At 42.0% G+C, this 23,166-nt stretch overlaps 1 protein-coding gene across 1 annotated transcript in view; it reads right to left on the reverse strand.

The window, feature by feature from the left end:
* Positions 1-23,166, reverse strand: part of rxfp1 (relaxin family peptide receptor 1) — a gene marked incomplete at both ends in the record, with an annotated part of 79,583 nt that overhangs the window by 22,037 nt on the left and 34,380 nt on the right. The window contains 4 exons of the mRNA XM_079495172.1: positions 900-971; positions 6,663-6,734; positions 16,598-16,669; positions 22,801-22,906. Coding sequence (XP_079351298.1) covers positions 900-971; positions 6,663-6,734; positions 16,598-16,669; positions 22,801-22,906 — 322 coding nt within the window. The remainder of the gene's footprint in view (positions 1-899; positions 972-6,662; positions 6,735-16,597; positions 16,670-22,800; positions 22,907-23,166) is intronic.

The raw sequence follows: 23,166 nt of genomic DNA on the forward strand, positions 1-23,166 counted from the left end.
TTTGACCAGGTATTCCCCGCTCTAATATGCGTGAAATAACTAATGGACAAATGAAGGTCTCCACATTCATATTGAAAGGACAATATCAGTACTGATATTCATTTGTCCATTAGTTATTTCACATATGGACAGTCACATAATGGATTCCACGCAGGGGTCTTACAGTACATCCACGCAACATCACAGAAAATATTAACATAATCAAATAACTAATGGAAAAAATGACCATCTCAATGATCTACCCACCCAGAGAATAACGAATAAATTAGGGAGCTTTGCAATAGTGTGGTACTACTGACATTACAAGACGAACACACTTGGAATGGCAAATAGTGGGGATAAAAGTCTTCATCCTATTTTGTATGGAAGTGGTAGGGTTTTGGGTTCTTTGTAATGTTACTGACTCTTGAAAACAAAGCATTGCATTGGGGTTTTGCCTACTTTAGAACCTGTGAAGGGAGCTGACAAGCCCTTATTGATGTCAATCAAGTCACCTTAATTCAAATGACAGATGCCAAAAAGAGGGGTTTTGTGATTTCTGTTTATATATAATTTTTATATATTGTAATTATATATTTGTAGGCGCATGTCATGTGATCTGTCACCTGCATAGCCATGGTGATCTACTGGTAGATCACAATCTACCTTTTGGGCACACCTGAGATAGCAGATATACAAGGTACAAGCTAGAAACGTGGCACAAATACTTTTGTGTGACGCTGTAGTATATGATCAGGTAGGGCATTAATTTATGGAGAAACACAAAATGTTAGAATATGGATTTAAGAGGTTTCTGCCCGACGGCAACAATATATTAATGAATTGGTAATACATATGGCCTGCACATGTTATTTAAAATGCTAGCCTGCTGTGTTTTCCAGTGAGAAGATAAAACATACAACCACTCCAGCTTGTGTAGGTCCTGGAACACCCCCGGCATCAGGACAGAAATCTGGTTGTAGCTCAGATACCTGTGGCAGGGAGACATGGTGTTAAAGATGGAGTGCTGTGATTTTTGTGTCTCTAATAGGGACTCGGGAGCAACATTATTTAAATAGACACCAAGGGGGGTTATAATATTCAAATATGTTCTCCCTGTGTATTTTTGGTTTCTTCCTGAAAGCTGAAAGCCTTTTGAGTCAATCGAGGCCTGGGCCATGGCTCAGTGCTCCAGGCACCTTGGCTGGCAATCCAGTCTGGCAGTGTGCCGCGGGTTCGACTCCCGATCCCAACGGCCTTTACTGCATGTCTTCCCCCCCATCTCTCTCCCCATTTCCTGACAGCCTACTGTCTGTCCCTCCATAAAATATATAAAATAAAGGTGAAAAAAAAGAAGAAAAAAAAAAGGCACAATCGAAATACCACCACGTTAGTGACATCATCGCCCCCCTAGTGGTGAAAAATAAAACTTCTGGGAACTCAGATTAGTGACATCATAACATCATCCCCTACCCATTATCATAAAACAACAGCTGTGGGCGAGGTGGGTGGTGCTAAGGTGAGAACCAGGTATTCTGTACTGAAGATGGAGGGCCAAAATGTTTGTATTTTTCCAGTTTTTCATGTGTCTGTGAGGTGACAGTACTACTACTATACACCCTGGTGTGTTTATGTGCAATGATGTCTTCCCTTTGTATTTAGGGTTTCTTCCTGGAGGCTGAACCCTTGACAGTCAAACGTGCCAATGAAATAGACGCAGATAGTGTGACATATAATTATTGCACACACCCCGCACCTCCCCCTCATTATAATTTTTTGAGTGGTGTAAACCACTCCTACAACTGGCTTTGTTGTGCAGACAAAATGAGCATGGTTGCTATGTTCAAAATAATTTCTGACGTAATGAAATCACACCCGGGTGAACTGGATGACCGTAGCAACCGTGCTCATTTTTTCTGCACAACATTACGTCATACAGACCTTACACCACTCAGTTCACACGGGTGTGATTTTCTTCTAAATACTATACTTTGTGGGCGGAGCTGCCATACACACATGTGAAGTTGTGAACTCAACACGGTGGCGGCATGGTGTGCTGCTCCGTGCCTAACTGTGTGACAGCTTTTCAAACAGTCATTTCACACATTACCACACCACACACATTACCAGTTCACAGCAGAGCAGACGTCCAATAGATTGTTTTTCGTTAGCTTGGAAGCAAGCGGATTTCACGTCGGGTCCTCAGGATTAATCAAGGAAACCACAAACCAGCCATATACCTGCTCTGCTGTCCAGCTGCTCTCAAGGAATAGAGGTTGTGTTTCTTTTATAATCACAGTGGTCGGGCTTTGATTCAGAGTGAAGTGTCCATTCTTTTTGGCTGTTCTATTCAATATGTAATACTTATACAAGGCGGTAAAGGAATTAGAAGTATCTGTTTGTCCCGCACTGGAAGTCGCCATGTCTGGCTATTACAAGCGACTTGAGCTTGTTTTCATACTTCAACTTGCAGGGGATCAGTGGTTCATTCAGGATTAGCCCAACCCTATGTTGTTAAAAGGATTGGTGTTGTTGAAATGTTTTCATAAATATTCAAGACAATTTTTGTGACTTGTTTTCGTGGACCTGGCCGCTTGTTTCTACAAATATGGCAACGCGACTTTTGCTGAAACTCGATGCAGTCAGAAGGAACGGCATATTCAAGTTGTAAATTGAGTTTGACCAGAGCAAATAGAAGAGTGGAGGATCTTCTGGGTGTTAGCATCATGGGTCTAGGGCAGAGCTGCAAGTGTTCAGCAGTTTCAATGCCAGTGTGCTTGGCCGGAGGAAATCAATAGCCTACAGGCCCTCTACTGTAGGCCTACAGTATATTGGCAAATTATTTATTTATTTATTTATTTATTTGACAGGGACAAAGCTCATTAATCAACATGTCAGTTTTCACCTCAATGTAAATGGGCCAGAGTTAGCCAAAGCTACATTTCATCTGTAGTCCCTGGGCAGGCTCTTAAAAAATGAATGATAAAAGAAAGACAGTGTATAGTGTGCCAGCACACAACACCATGCGTTGATGCCATGTGTGCATATATAGTGCATATGCTGATGATCTATCAAACTAATTGATTCTGCTGTTAAATTAATGATTTAATTGGATGATGAGGTGGATGCTGATTGTGACAATAGGGTCATTATAATTGGAAGGAAGGGGGAAAAAAAGTTTGATATGGCATGGATGCGTGGATTAGAGGTCTATGAATGGGGAGCTTCATTTGTCAATTAGTTATTTCATGCATGGAATCCATTTCATAATGGATTTCACGCAAGGACTTACAAGTTACATCTATGCAACATCACAGAAAAGATTAACATAATCAAATAACTGATGGAGAAATGAAAGTACTTTATCATATCATATCGTCTGCCCATTCATTTGAAGATCAACATAGATGTGAACTGCACACAGACATGAAAGGGGGCTTTAGCCCCTGCCCTTTTGGCATTCGGTGAAAAGTCATCTCCATCCTGAACTGGAATGTAGCATTTTAAATTGAAATAATTGCCTTTTGAGCCTGGCCGCATCAGCGCGTCTGCAGTAAAGCTTTCTTAATTAAGAGCGGTGCCGTGCGCGGTGCCGTGCGCGGTACCGTGCACTGTGCCGTGCACAGTGCACGCACACAGAATTATAGTCTAACTACAATCTCACAACGCATCTTCTTCTCTCTCGTGCTGAAGCATGCGTTCGGATCTGCCACAGAGGGCATCTATCTCCGGATCAGGACGGATGGGAAGCTCTTTAATCTCTCAAGAGCAAAGTCCAAAGTTCAGTTGAAGTGCCTGCGAGAGTTCCTCTTCGCAGATGATACAACAATCACCACCCACTCAGCTGAAGAGTTACAGCAGCTCATGAGCCGCTTCAGTGAGGCTTGCCACAACTTCGGACTTACAATCAGCCTGAAGAAAACACAAGTCATGGGACAGGACGTAGACTCACCACCTAACATCAAGATCTCCAACTACGTATTGGAGGTCGTCCACAACTTTGTGTACCTGGGCTCAACAATCTCAGACTCCCTCTGTATTGACCAAGAGCTCAACAAGCGCATTGGCAAGGCAGCTACCACCATGTCCAGACTGACCAACAGGGTGTGGACCAACAGCAAGCTGACACAGCAAAGATCCAGGTCTACAGAGCATGTGTCATGAGCACCCTCCTGTATTGCAGTGAGTCCTGGACGTTGCACGCTCACATGCGCTGCCTTAGACGCATTATGGGCATCACCTGGCAAGACAAGTGCGAAACAACACCGTCCTGGAGAGTGCTGGAATCCCCACCATGTACAGCACTCTGAAACAGAGACACATGCGCTGGCTCGGTCATGTGGTGAGGATGGATGTCGGACGGATTCCCAAGGATCTCCTCTATGGAGAATTAGTTAAGGGAAAACGTCCTGTAGGCAGACCAAAACTGCGCTACAAAGACATTGGACATTGGCCTTGGACATCGATCTGGACACCTGGGAAGCTGCAGCATCCGATCGCACAGCTTGGAGACAGATCATCGAGGACCGTCTCTCCAGGTTTGAAGAGACGCTCGCCCAGCAGTCCGTGGCAAAGAGACTGAGGCGAAAGAATAAGGCCCAAAACCAACCAGACAGACCAGCATCAGTCTTTCCCTGTGTGAAGTGCGGAAGGGAGTGAGAATCCCGCATTGGTCTATTCAGACACACTGAACGCTGCACCAAAAGCAGAAGAACCCCTATCCACAGCTCCATAGTCTCTCTCGACTGACGGATGCCAATGATACAAGCTCACAACGCATCGCAGCGTGATGCATTGAGCTGTAAAACGACTATTTTTGGTGCGTGGTAATGCCACAACTCAGTTGGCCATGCAGGCCATTTTATATTTGTGATCGGCAAAATAATTCAGTGTTTTTAATGGCACCTCTGTCCTTTTAAACCTGTGATCAAGCTGAAAAGTTGAATAAACATAAAACATAAACAATAAACATGCACATAAATATTGCCGATAAAGTATAGTTTTAGACCAAATTAAAGGTTATTTCATACATTTGAGTTTGTTTCGATGTCTTTCTTTCTTAGGTTGGTTTCCTTCTTTATTTCTTTTAGTCTTTTTCCGGTCAGCAATGTGTATGTTTGCATTTAAATTTCAGCCCTTACTATACTGTATTTAGCAATATTATACGGCTATAATCCTTGCATGAGCAAATCTTCAAGTATTACTATAGCGATTACAACTTGTTAGTTGAAAAACAGCCACAGTCCATTCACGGTTATACAGAGGTAAGAATGTTTTATCATAATTATTATTTTACACTACAAAATAGGTTTCCTTTGCGCTTTAGCACGTTCAGTGGTGTCTCGTGGCTGCGGGGGCTACCTACAGATAGGTATACTTTTATACTGTTTATTTCAAATAATTTGTCACGACTCTCTCTCTCTCTCCAGTCAGTGTCATTTCACTTCAATTGAATTTTGATCAATCACAAATGTTCTGACTGACAGGCACTTGTAGGCCTTATATGATCAGGGCGACACGACAAGTGGAGTGTAGTGGAGTAATACATGTTGAATTTCTCAAATATAGATCATCAGACAGAGAATGCTTCAAAGTGACATTTGCAGGGTTTTTAGCCATTTCCTCTTCCTGGCAGCTCACTACACCCAGCAGCTTAGAACGGGTTGTGCTGTAATGGCAGCACAAAAACATCCCATTACAGAAATGTGTTGTAATGGCAGGCATCATTGAATGATTTCTCAGCCAAAATGGTACATCATTATTTTTGCCTCAATAATGATTAACGAACGATTTTAAAATAAAATAGAAAGACCTTCAAGCTGTTGCCTGCCACAATGTTTAAATGCTTCCGCCATCGAGTCTGGAGCACTTATAACTCTGAAAACGATGCTTTCGTTTCGTCGTTACAGTGGCTCAAATATTTCCTAATGTAAATCAAAATAATCAAAGCAAATGTATAGCTTGCTGCTTATGAAAAATGGAAATTCGAGAATAACAGGAAAGTCGCAGCTCGTTGCTGCTTTGCGCTTGAGTACATCCACATATGTTAGTGTTGGACGTCCTCATGACTCCCAACTGCCCGTGTGTTGGTTCCCAACTTCCCATAGAACCAATTTGCTGGCTGGCAGCTCTTTCTCTTTGGCAGTGTCCTGTTAGTCTCATTCTCCCGGCTGCTATTTTCTCGCTCACCCTTGGCATTCTCATGATACAGATCCTTGTTGGTAACAAGTGCACTGCAGTACTGAACACAACATTCTGGTGTAGCACTTGACTAGAGACTTCTGCAGGGTTGGTTTCAAGGTCACTGGCAGCCTCTGCCATTGCATAGAATAACTTGAGTTTTGCTTGTCGGCGGAGGTTGGAGTTACACAGATCAAGTGCTCGAGCACTTGCAAAGTGCTTTATGTGAAAATTAAAGTCATGATGTGATCACCTTCTTCATCCTTCATCAAGACTGAAACTGGCACCTTTGAGTGAAGGAAGCAGTTGCATAACTTTATATTTCACTGTGCATCTGTGTCCGATGTGTTTCTGTTTGTCTTATTTATTTAACACATTACGCTGCTGTAACACCTCAATCTCCCTTCAGGGACTAACAAAGTATATCTCATCTGATCTCATCTCATACTGACAGACGCGTATTCTAGTAATCATACTCATCATAAGAGACATAAGAGACTTACAGCCTGGTTAAGTTGTACAATCCTCGGAACGCCTCCGGACTCACAGCTTGGATGCTGTTGCGTTGTAGATATCTGCATTAAAACAAACACCAGATGCTTCAATATGTTGTTCAAGGTGTGTGGAACTTGAAGACAAATGTGAGAACACACCCACGCACGCACGCACACACACACACACACACACACACACACACACACACACACACACACACACACAGTCACACACACTAAATCCCCAAATCTGAATTACGTTTATAAATGGCACTATATATAGAGCGCTTTTATCCAAAGCGCTTTTTTATCCTTTACATAGATTGTGCATTACGTTCACCCATTCACACAAACATTCATATGCATCAACCTGCACAACACATTGTATATTAGGGGTTCAGAGTCTTGCTCAAGGACACTTCGACACTAACTCTGGGGGAGCCCGGTATCCTGTTAATCTTCTCTGTTCTTTTCTACACATTGATGTGGACTCAATAGTTTTAATTTAGTCTTTAGCCAGGCACCTGAGTGGGGCTCACGGGATGCATTTTCTGTACAGCACTGAGGTGAACAAAGCGATTGCCAAAAGGTTCCAGGTTCAATCCCTCACACAGACTGATTACTGTATTTGGAAGGAGTGACCGCCCGCCCCTGTCCATTGACTTCAATGGACAGCTGGCGCCGTGAGGTTTCCAGCTATTTACGTTCAATAGTGTGACATCACGTTCACTTTGTATACATTTAACAGCAAAGCCCTGTATTGTTGATGCTTCTTGTTTTTTTCCTTCTTTTGCCTCGTTTTGCTCATTTGCTGTACACAACTGTACTTTTTTTTATCTTTTTCTTTCTCTTTACCTGTAACTTTGTAACCTTAAGCTGCGGTGCCTCTGGGTGACTGATTCCCCCTGCGGGAGAATAACAAAGTTCTCCATCTATGGTTTCGATTCTAAACCATAGATTCATTCTAAACTTGTTTTTTGTTTTTCCCCCCCTGTTCATTCAGTGAGAAAGAAAGGCTACTGCAGAGTCCTGCACCGGGTCGGATACCCGCGGAAACCCCGTGGGTACCCGAGTTTGATGGGTGGAAAACGGGCAGAATTTTTTTTATAACTTTTACAAGTTAATGGGTGCGGGGACGGGCGGAACGCAACGAAACGTGGGTGGGTGACCTTTTTTAATCAGCGCACCCGCACTGCAGGATGTTATAAACACCAGCTGAGCTGGGTGCTTCTCAACAGCAGAGACAAGTTAATAAGTCCGTCACATGCCCAAGGAATCGTCAGTGATCGTCACTGCCGATACCTTCATAATGCCGTTCTGTTTCTGCTGCTGTGCTTAGTGTGCTATACTTCCTTGTTGCATAGCAGTGACCTTGTTTCGTTATCGTAGCATTTCACGTGTGGTGTTTATTTTTGATCACCAGGCTGTAGCCTGTAGCATATTTTCAAACATACCGTGTTTACCACACATTCTGTTACTAAATAACGATTCATCTCTAAGCCTAACACTTCACATTTGCCGGTTTAACGGCTGCAAAAAAGATGCTGGTAATGAGATGGAAACCGCCCCATAACCTCAGTATCCACCGTTGGAAGTTATCCTTCTATGATGTTTTGAGTTTGGAGGCTTCCAGTGCTCGAGCACAGGGAGCAAGAACAGATTCCATTCAAGCCCTACTTACAGCGGCACAGAAGGTTAAATCAGGACTCCATTAGGCTGAATACCTGTACTCCTGCAAACAAAGTCTGATCCATCCATGTTTGTCTGTTTCAACATCATTGTCACGTTTTGTTTTGGTTTCCATCTTATTTGTTTTGCTAGAAAAATAAACATGTATTATGTTATACGTATACATCATCGTTGTTTCCCTCTCCTGTAATGTCTGTGCTAACCCGGAGTTCTTAAAAAAAAAGAAAAAAAAGTTGGTCACAAAAAAACATTCAACACAAGATGTAAGCTAACCCAGGTAATGTATAGGCCTAATGCGTCACTCTGAAAGTTTAACTAAAGTTCTAATGTCATTTTGATACAGAAACAGCCTTGGATCAAGACGGTCATCATCCTTTTTTATCATCCTATACTTACGCCATTTAGGTGGAAATCATGATATAACTTTATGGTGTGATAATAAGCAGCAGTAGCCTCAGTCAACTACATGTCTTCCATTCCGTGTGCAACGCACCGCCGCTGACCACCACCACCACCACCATATGCAGTGTTGGATGAATGCGGGTGCAGGTTTAGAAAATTGGACCCGTGCAGGACTCTGGGCTACTGTACCGCAACTTTTATACTTTTATACAAAAGCCACCATATTAGCAATAAAGAAGAGGATCCAAGGCACTCTGTTCCAGTGAGGTGAAAAAAAGCCTTTTTATTTGGCAAAGAACATTACAAAAAAGGAGGCCCTGATGAAGGCTGAGTGCCGAAATGCGTTGGTCCTCCTTTTTTGTAATGTTCTTTGCCAAATAAAAAGGCTTTTTTTCACCTCACTGGAACAGAGTGCCTTGGATCCTCTTCTTTATTGTGATGATTAAAGCTTGCCAACGAGCACCTGTATTCAGGTCAACAAACAAAGGACCACGGCAGCGCTCCCTTCCTCTATCCACCATATTAGCATTTGAATGCCTGTGTCCATAAAGTTGTGACTAAGTGACAAATCGACAGTCATGCACGGAGGGAAGCTCAGGGGTGCTAATTTGTGTTCCCATTTGCTTCATGGGTGCTCAAGCACCGACGCACCCACAGTCGACGCCGCTGATCAACACCTGAAGTTAAAAATAGGCCTGTCTCACAGCCATTCCGGTAACAGGTCAGGTCGCCCCAATTCCATCTCGCCCCAGCTTTTTTCCGCCCCCTTTCCACGCCCCCTTTCCAGACCTGGTGGTGTTGACGTGACGTCACTCCATAGACATTACATGTTAAAAGACCTACATTCAGAAGCCATAAACAACGCTTTTTCTGAAGGTAAACTTTATTCCATTTGGTTTAACGGTCTTAACATCTTGTTTTCTTCATAAGAATATTGGTCTTTTACATTTTAACATTTGGAAACGGCCTTAAATGGTGCAGAGAAAGCAGGTAGGGATTGTAGCTCTGGTCCATCCCTACCTGCTTTCTCTGCACCATTTAAGGCCTATAGCTACTACTAGTAGTGAATAGTTAACCATTCAGTAAAACAAAAACAAAAAAACATACATTTGTAGTCCCTTATAACCAGCATTCACAACTGTTTTGCTTACTGTTGAGGACAAACCTCTTTGCTTTAAATTAAATATTAACAGCTTAACGGTTCAATTACCATACAATATTATTTATCAGGATAAATGTGAGTCATTGCCTCCCACACTTCCACCACCTCTGCTGGTTTCATCCCCTGCTGCTGAGGTCATGAGGAACATGTAAATACCACTCACGTGAGACATTTAAATTAATGTGTAACTAATGTCATTTCAGGGCCACAGGCCCCCTGCTGTCGTTGTCATCATACAAGGACAGCTAGCTGCTTCTTCCTAATAGTTCATTAGTGGTAATGCTGTTAATGCTCCTTTAAATAACATGTAGCAAAACTTATTTTTTGTATTTGAAGAATTTGAAGGTTTGCAGAAACATTAGGTTAGGATTTAGAAGGCGTTTTTAGAATCGGCCTCAGAATTATTGGTTAGTTTGCCATCAAACTAAGGTGGTTGCACATTGGTACAGTACGTATTTCCACTGCAGATGTCACCATGTTTTTCTCTCACTCTGCATTCTTCCACTACTTTGTGTGTGTGTGTGTGTGTGTGTGTGTGTGTGTGTGTGTGTGTGTGTGCGTGCGTGCGTGCGTGCGTGCGTGCGTGCGTGCGTGCGTGCGTGCGTGCGTGCGTGCGTGCGTGCGTGCGCGTGTGGGGCTGCATATTTTCACACCCACTCAGTCAGACGTGCAAGACTCTGTGTCTTTGAAGTCTTTGTATGTTGCTTTTCATAAGGTAATTTGTGCTCTTCAAGGACACAGCACTGCTCACAGGATCACAGGATCTGATAAAATCGACCCCAGTCCGAAAAAAACTAAAACATAAAGTGAGGTCAATTTTCTTTTTTACTTTTTTAATTCGCTCTGATATTCGGCCCAAAAAACATACCAGTATGCAAAGACCTTTAGTTTAGAAAATCATGTTAGGGAGGCACAGAGTGGAAGGCTGTTTGCTTATTCTGCTCTGGAATGGCTCAATAAACTTCTAAAGCAACTATATTTGAGGGTTGTTTTTCTGTGTGGAACAGGTTTTTTTTATGACACGGTGTCTAAAGGAAAAGGTCACTAAAATGTCCCTCCTCCATCCGAAGAACAATTTACAATTTACAATTTTACAATTTAGGCATTTAGCAGACGCTCTTAATCCAGAGCGATTTACATTAAGCAATAACAAAAAAATCATGGCATACATCACATATATTATACGGAAAAGTCCTTCTGCACACCTACAAAGGACAGGTGCGTCGGATAACAGGAACTGATAGGTAGAAAAAAGAGAATCCCGCACACTGTCTTCACTTAGGTTGGTTTTTATTGCAACGTTTCGGTCGTCAGACCTTCATCAGGCATAAAGCAGAACTGACAAACAGTCAGTATTAATACAACTCTGGGATCAGCGGGGGCCAATCAAATGACCCACACCAATCCGTTACCATGGAGAGGGACTGCCCACAGGTAAGTACAGGTGGTATATTTTTTCCATGATAAAAGGAACATTTATAAATATACAACAAATAGAATAAGATAGCTACAATAGAATAAATCAATCAGTATAGTAAAGGTAATATATACAATGAAAATTGAAAACCTTTTTAAGTGTATTGACTGAGGCAACAAATGAATATTGGACAATTATATTTAAATAAACAAGTCCCTGGAGGGCATAATGTCCAATACATGTACTGGGGGTCAGACCTAATAAATTACAGGTATAAGGGTCTGTACTCCAAAATACACAACATTGACATCACACACAATGACAGCGGGACATCAAACAGAATAGAACCAAGATATCAAAAAATCAGGAAATAAATAAAGTATCAAAAAACCCCAGAGGTGAGAAAACCTCAAAATTCACATCACATTTAGTAAGAATTCATCATTTAAACCTTTTGGGGCTAAGGTGTCGCAAGTGAAGATCCAATATGCCTCACGTCTCTTAAGGAGAAGGTCATGGTTTCCACCTCTGGGTGGCAGAGGGACCATCTCCATGCCAACAAAGCGTAAGGTGGATATGTCATGTTTCATGTCATTAAAATGAACGGCAATCCCTGTCGTTTCTGCGAATAGAGCTTTTATGCTCGCTGATACGTGTTTTTAGCTTCCTAGTGGTCTTGCCAATGTATGCAAGACCACAGGGGCAACGTAGCATATAAATCACATGGGTAGATGCACATGTGATGACACTTTTAATAGGGACGGATTTGCCTGTTTGTGGGTGACGAAAAACCTTAGCTTTGTTGGTATTATTGCATTGAGCGCAGTTCCCACAGGGGTAATTGCCATTTGGAATAGGGCTCAGTAGGGTTTGAGTGGGTTGCGCTGGTTTATTGCTGGTAAAGTTAGCTTGAACGAGAGAATCTCTTATATTTCTCCCACGTTTGTTCACAAAAAGCGGAGGGAATTGGAAAGTGCGTGAAAGTTCCGGATCAGATTGGAGCAGATGCCAGTGTTTTTTAAAAACTGATCGGATGTGATGAGAAAATGGGGAATGAGTAGTGATACAAGTGACTGAGAAGTTCTTATCCTGTTTAATATTATTTTTTAATAAATCAGAGCGGGGTTTCTGGAGGGCTGCCTCGAAACCCGCATCAACCCATTCTGACGGATAGCCCCTTTGAATAAAACGTTGTTTCATTTCAGACGATTTATTTTTGTAATCCTCTGTTGTCTGGCATATTCTACGGAGTCTATAAAATTGGCTTTTTGGCAAACCTTGTATAAGGGGTGTGGGGTGTGCGCTCTTAGCCAGCAATAATGTGTTCCTGTCAGTTTATTTTCTATAAAGGGTGGTAGATAAGCCACCATTGTCAATATAGACCCACATATCCAAAAAATGTACTTTTTTCCGGGCTGGACTCACAGGTGAACGTCAGGTGACTCTTAAAGCTATTAAGTAGTTCAACAAAGTTGTTTAACTCATCTAGATTACCCTGGAAAATACAAAAAAATGTAATCAATAAATCTATAATATTTCAGAATTCGTGGGAGGTACACATTCTTATCAGGGTTAAAAACAAAGTTCTCCTCAAAATAACCCATGAAAAGGTTGGCATAATTAGGCGCACAAATAGTCCCCATACTGACACCTGAGGTTTGCAAATAAAAATCCCCGTCAAAGCAGAAATTGTTGTACTCCATTACAAAGGTGGCTAGGTCAGCAATACATTTATTGGGAGGATTGATAGTCTGATCCCGGTTTTGTAGAAAATGATTTAAGGCCTCTAAACCCTCAGAGTGAGGTATATTGGTGTAGAGGCTAGTGACATCTAGAGTCAACAGAAATGTGTTAGCAGGAAGGTCAGTTACAGAGGATGATGAATGAATGAATGAATGAATGATGAATTCTTACTAAATGTGATGTTGTGAATTTTGAGGTTTTCTCACCTCTGGGGTTTTTTGATACTTTATTTATTTCCTGATTTTTTGATATCTTGGTTCTATTCTGTTTGATGTCCCGCTGTCATTGTGTGTGATGTCAATGTTGTGTATTTTGGAGTACAGACCCTTATACCTGTAATTTATTACGTCTGACCCCCAGTACATGTATTGGACATTATGCGCTCCAGGGACTTGTTTATTTAAATATAATTGTCCAATATTCATTTGTTGCCTCAGTCAATACACTTAAAAAGGTTTTCTATTTTCATTGTATATATTACCTTTACTATACTGATTGATTTATTCTATTGTAGCTATCTTATTCTATTTGTTGTATATTTATAAATGTTCCTTTTATCATGGAAAAAATATACCACCTGTACTTACCTGTGGGCAGTCCCTCTCCATGGTAACGGATTGGTGTGGGTCATTTGATTGGCCCCCGCTGATCCCAGAGTTGTATTAATACTGACTGTTTGTCAGTTCTGCTTTATGCCTTAAGAAGGTCTGACGACCGAAACGTTGCAATAAAAAACAACCTAAGTGAAGACAGTGTGCGGGATTCTCTTTTTGAGTGGTGTAAACCACTCCTACAACTGGCTTTTGTGTGCAGAAAAAAATGAGCATGGTTGCTATGTTCAAAATAATTTCTGACGTAATTAAATCACACCCGGGTGAACTGGATGACCGTAGCAACCATGGTCATTTTCTCTGCACAGAAAAAGCCAGTTGTGAAATCACATCCGGGTGTGATTTCATTACGTCAGATCAGAGCTGATCAGGCTACATAATACCTTACCTTATTTCATTACGTCAGACATTACGTCAGACCACAGCTGATCATGCTATATAAAACCTTACACCACTCAGTTCACACGGGTGTGATTTTTTCTATACATCACATATATAAAAAGTAGTTATCATGAAACATGCGTAAGCTAAGAACGTAACAGTGGAGTATCTATGTAAACTATACATACTATACTATATTATATATTATACATGTGTACTATAAAGTGCTATGACTACATAAAATGCAATTCTAGTGCTGTCTACGTAACATGCTATAAATCTGTTTAAAGAACTATCTAAGTCTACATAAAGTGCTATATTTAAAATACTATCTAAGTCTACATAAAGTGCTATCTAAGGGGCTAGTGCTACGGCCCGGGCCATGGTGGAGTCTGAAGAGGTGGGTTTTCAGACTACGGCATTCCATAGTGCATTCCATAGTTTTGGAGCCAGAAGGGAGAAGAATTTGGGATGTGTGGAGCGTTGTCCCGGCGTTTTTAGTGAAGGTACTTCCAGCTTCCCTGCGTTGGCTGATCGGAGTGCGCGGGAGGGTTTGTAGGGTACGACCATACTTGTAAGATATGGGGGGGGGCATGCCTTTGTTTGCTTTGAATGCCAGCATCAGAGTTTTGTATTCTGTGCGGGCAGCGACCAGGAGCCAATGGAGGGAGCGGAGAAGGGGGGAGACGTGTGAGAATTTTGGCTGGTTGAAGACCAAGCGAGCTGTGGCATTTTGGATCAGTTGGAGGGGCTTAAGTGCACATGCCGGTATGCCAGTAAGGAGGGAGTTACAATAGTCAAGTTTTGACAAGACTGTTGTCTGGATTAGGAGCTGGGACATCTCAGGGCCTATTTTCGCCAGTACCTTAGCCATTATCCCTAAACTTCTTTGCATTTTCTTTTTGAGTGGTGCAACCACTCCAAGGTTCCCTATGAGGAACAGCAATGTCCCTATGTCCATATGTCCCTATGTTTAGAGTACCAACAGGGGGCACTGTTGCACCAGACTGGTCTGATTTTTTTCCTATTTTTAAAAAAACATTTAAAAACACTTCAAATAGCCGATCTAGATCGACACGTTAGCTTGTAGATCGGCTATTTCAACCAGTTAAAAATGTTTTTTCAAAAGCATGGCAAAGAAGTTTAGGGATAAGGCACCGGCGAAAATAGGGCCCCTTATCTTTCTCTCCAACTGTTGCTGAGACTCTCATTCATTATTTATTCCTTCCAGTCTACACTATTGTAATGCTCTCCTCCGTGGAGTTTCTCCTGGAGGGTTGAATAGAATCTATTTGTCCAGAATTCAGTTGAGAGGTCTAGACTAAGCCCCACATGGTCCTGGCAGCAGTGCAACACATTCCCGGTTATATCAACTAGAACTCGACCAGCCTTGGGCCGGTCTCGCTTTAGCGCCACAGCATCTACGTGGGCAGTTGTCTGGGTGCCTTGTTCAGTCAGACTATTTGGGTGCGTTACTGTACGGTACTGTTCCGTACCGTACCACCGTACTGTACCATACAGTACTGCACTGTACTGTACCATACTGTACTGTACCATACTGTACTGTGCCATACTGTACCGTACCGTACCGTACCGTACGGGCGCACAGCTTTTAATTAGTGTAGTGATATTTAGATATGTAGATATTTTTGATACGACCAACTTCCCAGTCTTGGCGCCACACACCCTCAGGGTCCTTGCCGATAGATACGCTTGGTAGGTCCCATATATTGTCTTGGCTTGCCCATATATGGGCGTAACGGCCGGATCGGCGGTTCTGGAGAACCGAATGGTTTCAGTTAAATTGTCTCAGTAATTGCCGTTAAAACATAATGTTACGTTTGCCAGACATTATATTGGATCAAACGAGACAGAGTCGTCAGCTCAGCTGTCCATGTGCAGCTCTGACCCACATCATGGCTACAAGCAGTTCACTGCTCGTTCACATAACAAGTAAGTAGCTGTGAAACTTGCATGGAATATAACCGTATTAGTTACTGTTTTTTGTTTAATTTGCAACTTTCTGCTAGTTTAATTGTTTAATTGCTAATTGTTTCATTGCTAATTTTGCTACTTTACAGATGGACTACCGTTTTTATTCAGTGTTCAAAATAATTACAGGATAATTAATTTGCACTGTACTAGCCATACTGGTGACAGTAGATTAATAGAGTTGTCTATTGACAATTTGTTGGTTTGTGAGCCCAGCCCACATGATATTTACAGATACTGTAACCTATGCTCCACTCAGGTCCTTATGCAACTCTCTTCTCTGACTGGTACTATTTCCATAGTGTTAAATCACGGTTCCATAGTTTTTGTATGTGAAGTGTGGATCAATTAGATTCGTCCACACATTAAACATTTGAGCTTTGTAGCCGCCGCGCCGGGAGCTTTGAAGCTTTCTCACAGTCTTTTGTCACAGTCGGTAATTCATTTATTCATGCTGTGTGTGGACTGTATAATTGTTCCAGGGAGATAGATGGCACACTCACATAGGACATGAGAACACAACTTTGCATAATGCATGAATACTCACAGCTTTTGTAGGCTCTGGTACTTGTAGAAGATATCCGCATTAAGATTCCTCAGCCAGTTCCTCTGTAGAGACCTGTACAACAAAGGAAATGTCATCCATTCATTAAAACCTTGGTTCAACCTAGGATTACATTAGAATAAGAATGCATATTCAGCGAATTAATGCCCCACCTCTCACCCCTGCCCACTTTGACAGGCTGGAATGGCTTAGGGTCGACGAGAGAGTACAGCATCTTGCAATGGGTCTGGTCCACAAGATTCGATACACCACCAAGATACCCATGTACCGGTCTACTGTAGATACTTCCTTGATGTTAACGAAGTCCACACCCATAACACCAGAGGAAGTGCAACGAACCATGTACAACCCAGATTCGGCACAAACAAGGGACTAAATTATTTTCGCTCCTATGCCACCAAAATGTGGAACGCCCTACCAACAGTCATTAAGACATGCGAATCCCTTGACTCCTTCAAAACCGCTCTCAAAGGGCACCTACGGACGGCTGCAATTCGAAACTGGTCTCCGTAAAATCTGAATCCCCCCCCACCGCCCACCCCCTTTTTCCCCTTACTGTATATGTTTCTTTTCCCTTTTTACCTCCCTTATGATGAATTCCTGTTCTGTTCTTTGACTATATATAGAAGTGTCTATTTGTACGTCTCTAAATGTTTTGATGAATTGAACAAGGTGGACCCTCTTGTAAACAAGTGTAATGCTTAATTGGGTTGTCCACTCACAGTTAACAGTCGTTGTATTGAGTTTGTGCTTGAAATGTACTGTAATTCTGCAAACTGTTAATAAATATTTCAATCAATCAATCAAACTCTTCGTACAAAAGTAGTGGAAATAGCCGTTACATGTTAACAAGCTATTATTTTCACTATTAAAAACACCCTGAGCTATCAAAGAGTAACGCCCAGCGCTCAGGATGGAGATTAATAAAAGGACGGAGTTTTATTGATATCAAAACCGATCGCATCGCTCCACAGGCTGGGAGCGTCTGTTGCGCAACATTCAACGTTATTTCCGGTTGGGACGTCGACAATTCCCCCCCCCCCCCATTTTAGCGGGTCAAATCGAAAATCTTAAAACGTGAATAACTCTTGATCTAAATCATTCCGTCCAATTCTAAGCAAAGATTATTTATTTCAGACGGCCCATCGCGGTCCCGTCGCTAGTGGCATTAGAATTAATCATACCTCCCGTTGTTGTCGATCTCCTTGATGTAGCCTGTTATGGCTACATCAAGCTACTTCAGCTACATCCGGGATAGCGCCTGGTGCGTCGCTAAATGTGCTCCGTTGCTGTAAATCGCTGGGCGCTCTGAATTAATGGTCCTAAATACCCCTGGGCGTTCTAGGTGTTAATATATCTCAAAACTGGCTATTCATTAATGTTTGTGTTAGGAAAGTTTGTGTTTCCACGCACACTACAAGCTGGACATAGGAGGGGCTAGTGCCCCTCAATAATAGTAAAATCTAAAACTGTATATAGCGGAGCTTGTGAGTAAATAACTACACTGGATCCATTGGAACACGGGTTCTTTTTGATATTTCATGAGAAGTAAAGGTTTCCACCCTACAGGGACGATGAATGGATATCTGGATATGTATGGATAAGTATAAAATAACAAAAGACACGGTCCGAGAAACTCGGCAGAGTTCTTGTAGTCGAAGAGACAGTAGAGGGCCATGCAGTAAAAACCAGACAAGGTCTAATAATGGTGTGTCTTCTCTGTCCATGTCTGACATCAATATGATGACAGTCTTCTCTGTCCATGTTGTCTGACATCAATATGACGACACAGTCTTCTCTGTCCATGTTGTCTGACATCAATATGATGACCGTCTTCTCTGTCCATGTCTGACATCAATATGATGACACAGTCTTCTCTGTCCATGTTGTCTGACATCAATATGACGACAGTGTTCTCTGTCCATGTCTGACATCAATATGATGACAGTCTTCTCTGTCCATGTCTGACATCAATATGATGACAGTCTTCTCTGTCCATGTCTGACATCAATATGATGACAGTCTTCTCTGTCAATGTCTGACATCAATATGATGACAGTCTTCTCTGTCCATGTCTGACATCAATATGATGACAGTCTTCTCTGTCCATGTCTGACATCAATATGATGACACAGTCTTCTCTGTCCATGCCTGACATCAATATGATGACAGTCGTCTCTGTCCATGTCTGACATCAATATGATGACAGTCTTCTCTGTCCATGTCTGACATCAATATGATGACAGTCTTCTCTGTCCATGTCTGACATCAATATGATGACACAGTCTTCTCTGTCCATGTTGTCTGACATCAATATGATGACATCGCCTTGCCTAAATATGACTGGACAATTAGGCAGGCGGACACTCAAACTATCATCTATAGAACCACTTGGGCCTCATACACACGTATCAAACAAAATCAAACACAAATGTTTGGTCAAACCATGAGACTCCCATTTGAATCGCATTGTGGCAGCCATTAATCACAGAACGGAACACAGAACATTCGTTTGATACGTGTGTATGAGGCCTTAGGAGCTGTAAAAATATATATGCTCACTCCAAGAGCAGGGTTGTGGTTAAACAGATGTGCCCAAAACAGACTAATTAGTTAGTCATAAATGGTCTTATTCATGACTTAAAAAGGTGAGTGAACAACTGTGGTTATCTATCTAATAATTTAGCGATCGCTCGCCCGCTGTCTATTTTGCTCGGTCGCTGTCTGTCAGTCCGAGTACTTCCTTAGATGCATGTTGGGACGGCTTCCGGGTCACCAGTGAAATGCATTTTGGGACGGGCACAGATTAATACTGGGACACACTTTTCCACGTAACTTCAGTTGGATCGCTCACCGTTTCACCCGCTGTCTATTTTGCTCGCAATAGACAGCGGGCGAGTGATCGCTAAATTATTAGATAGAGTACCCACACTGAACATCATTTGCTGTTCATATATTCAGAACGGGTAAGGACTAGTTTCCACAAATTAAACAAATTATCAAAGGTATTAAATAATAACTCATGCCAAACTACTACTTATTTTCAAACTATCTACTTTAAAAGACAGTCCGCATTTACAAAATAGGAAATGGTTCTAACAAAGAATAATTTTAATAAATGTACAAATTATTATTTTATATTATGAACAAAATGATCAACAGAACATATATTCTGGTATTACTCATAAACCCAATTATTGGCTCCCACATCCAAAGACGCATACTAATTAACAAAATAAGCCAAAGAAACCGAAAATGTTTATTGAGTTGAACAAAATGTATTTCCAAGGTACTGGGGTTATTTCTGCAGATGAACATTTCAGCAGACATTTACAAAGCATGAAATGGTTCAAACAAAGAATGTTGAAAATCTTAAGAAACAAATGAATAATTATTTTCTAATTATAAAACAAAATGGTGAATGGAACATGTTTTGTGGAATTACATAAACCTTAAATGTCCAAATAATATTGGCACCCACACAAGAGATGATAACTCCTGTCACCTTGGTGTACAGTATACCCAACATGTGTATATATATATCCTGCATCACCGAAGCGGGATTTTCTTGAACGAACATTTCACTTTCTTCTCTTTGGGACTAAACCTTGCTAAACCATGCTAAACCTTTCAAAGAACTTCTTGAGCTTGGCGACTGATGGACGTTTGTGCTTTGCCACCTTCTCTGGCATCTCTCTGGGATCCTCTTGTTCAAAGAACTTCTTGAGCCTGAGGACTGACAGAGATTTTGTCTCCACAGCCACCTGCCTGGAGCCAACGGCAGGTTTCTGTGCACAGGTGGCTGGGGCTCGTGGAACGTCCATTATTCTCTCTTTTGAATCCTTCGGTTCAAAGAGCTTCTTGAGCAGGTGGACCGACGGGCGTTTGATCTTCGCCACCTTGGCGGCCTCTCTGGGTTCCACTTGTTCAAAGATCTTCTTGAGCTTGGGGACTGACTGACAATCGAGCTCTGCCACCTTTTTGCTCTCTCTGCGATCCTCCTGTTCTGTGGTCTTCTTGATCTTGGGGACTGACTGATATTTGAGTGTTGCCACCCTCTCACGCTCCCTGGGATCTTCCTGTTCGAAGATCGTCTTGAGCTTGCAGACTGCTTGATATTTGAGCTTTGGCACCCTCTCCCTCTCTCTGGGCTCCCCCTCATCGAAGATCCTCTTGAGCTTGAGGACTGACTGATATTGTGGATCCATGACAGCAAGCTCAGCATAGTTCATCTTCTCCTGAACTGTGCCCTGTTGATTGTCCAAGCTAGGTTTCTGTTCATGGGTTGATGATGGAACGCCCATTATCTTCTTTAGTTCCACAAGATTCGTTACAGTCTCCATCAACAACAAAATCTCGCGCTCATCTAAATTGTCTGCCCAAGACTTCAGTCTCTTCATCTCTTCCAGTATCTTCTCTTCCTTCAGCTTATTCTCCAAAATATCCCATGTCGCATTGACTGTGGGGTCCTCTGTAGTCATCGTGTAATCGTTGAACATTTCCATTGTTTTATCAATTCGTTTTGTCTTATCACTTGTTCTTAACTCCTCCTTCTCTGTTGTTTATAGATGCAAATATTATACATGAATCTCTTTGATATTAATATATTGATTAGTTTTTTCATATGGTATGATGCAAGTTGTGGAGGCTGCTATATACAGAATCTGTGACGTACCATTACCTCACGAGAGTTGTGCAATTTAAAAATATATATACTTCTTCATTAATTAATTTGTCCACTTATGTTATAATCTTTTAACCATGATACAATGTTTTAAAAAACTCATCTTGTAAGATGACAACTGAATTTATGTGATATATATAAGCCGATTTGCTCGTCCACATATGACGTAAATTCTCCTTTCACTGTCAATGACATGTTTGTGTTGCCACAAAAAGCTGATTTGTTCAGACACATGACGTAAATTCTTCATTCATTGTCAATGGCAAATGTGACACGGGTTAAGGACCAAAAGCTGTATATAGGAGGGGCTAGCGCCCCTCAAAAATCACACTCGGTTACTTCATCATCATACATCATCATCATGAAAGGCACCACTCACTTCACGAGAGTGATTTTACGTTTATTTTTTTTCATCCAATTTGTACACCATGGTTCCTACTGTATATGCGGCAAACTTTCTCAAGTTAAGAGGTCGTGTGTGTGTCTGGAAGGTGTTTCAAGTGAAAAATGTGTCCCTTCTTCCAAATCACAGAAAAGAACAATAAAGAGCGCACATCCACTCACTAAAAACCAGGTGCCGGGCCGAGGCCAGAACCCATGATGAAAAGTAAGGTCTGCACACTGTCTCATGCTCCAAAGCTTTAAAAAGTCTATTTAGCTTTACACCATTGGACGTGATATTTCGCGCCTCTCGGCTCTTCATCACACCTGAGAGGCTCGTCACGTCCAATGCTTACCTAAATAATTTGAACTTTTGGATCATGACCATATATGGACTTTTCTTTTTTAATTGACGTTTTCGGGCTGGGTAGGGCGTAAAATGTGTGCTAATTACAGTAGTAAGGCCAGGCAGGGCCTCGAGCCAGCCCAGTTAGGGCCCAGGTAGGGTTTGAGGTCAGATGTAGGTCTAGGTTATGATCCAGTCTTCTCCTATGGCTATCCTGGGTTTGATGAGGTCAGTGTCGTGATCTTAATATATGGAGACGGCTATATATGGAGCGTGTCACAAGGCGTGACGGATGGACGGACGGACTAACTGACTGACAGGATTTGCAGGTTTTCATGGTAATCTGTGACCTATGGTCGCAATAATAATTGTAGGAAACTACCATTACCTACGCCATCTCCTCTAAAGTTACGTTTTGCCTTCATGCCAATAAAAGAAAACTCAGATCCTAGCAGACTTCATGGTTGCTCTGAGGAGGCTGTTCAGTTTGTCAGTTAATCCATAACATTCTTCCTGGCTTAATAAATAATTATGACAGATGTGATACTAATCCTTTGGCTGTTCATCCAGATTTCCATTGTATCCTGAAACACCCCTCTTGTCCTCCTGACATGTTCTTTGTGAGAAGGGCTGCTTCATTCCCCACTGCCGCTGTCTGGAACACAGGCCTGCTGTGCATCAATGCTTGTCTGTAAATACTGTGTCTGTGTGTGTACAGTACAGTACACACATAGACACGTACAGTACAGTGCGTGCGATCTGTCACTCACTTACATCATGGTTACATTCACAGCCACCACAGGGATCTCTTGAAACTCAGCTCCATCACAATCCAGCTCCAGATTTCTGCATTGACACAGGTCTGGAACCACACCCAGCACTGCAGAGAGAGAGAGAGAGAGGGGAGGGGGTTAAAATGGAGAGCAGTGAAACGGATGGATAGTAAATGGTAAATGTGCATTGATACGGCACGGTTTGCATAGTTTACATAGATTGTGCATTACATTCACACACACATTCATACATCAATGGCGGGGGAAACTATGCAAGGCACCAACCTGCACATTGGGAGCAATTAGGGATTCAGAGTCTTGCTCAAGGACACTTCGACGCTAACTCATAGGGTAAGCGAAAAGCTTA

The sequence above is a fragment of the Electrona antarctica genome (assembly GCF_951216825.1).
Source record: "Electrona antarctica genome assembly, chromosome: 1".
In the NCBI taxonomy this organism is placed as follows: domain Eukaryota; kingdom Metazoa; phylum Chordata; class Actinopteri; order Myctophiformes; family Myctophidae; genus Electrona; species Electrona antarctica.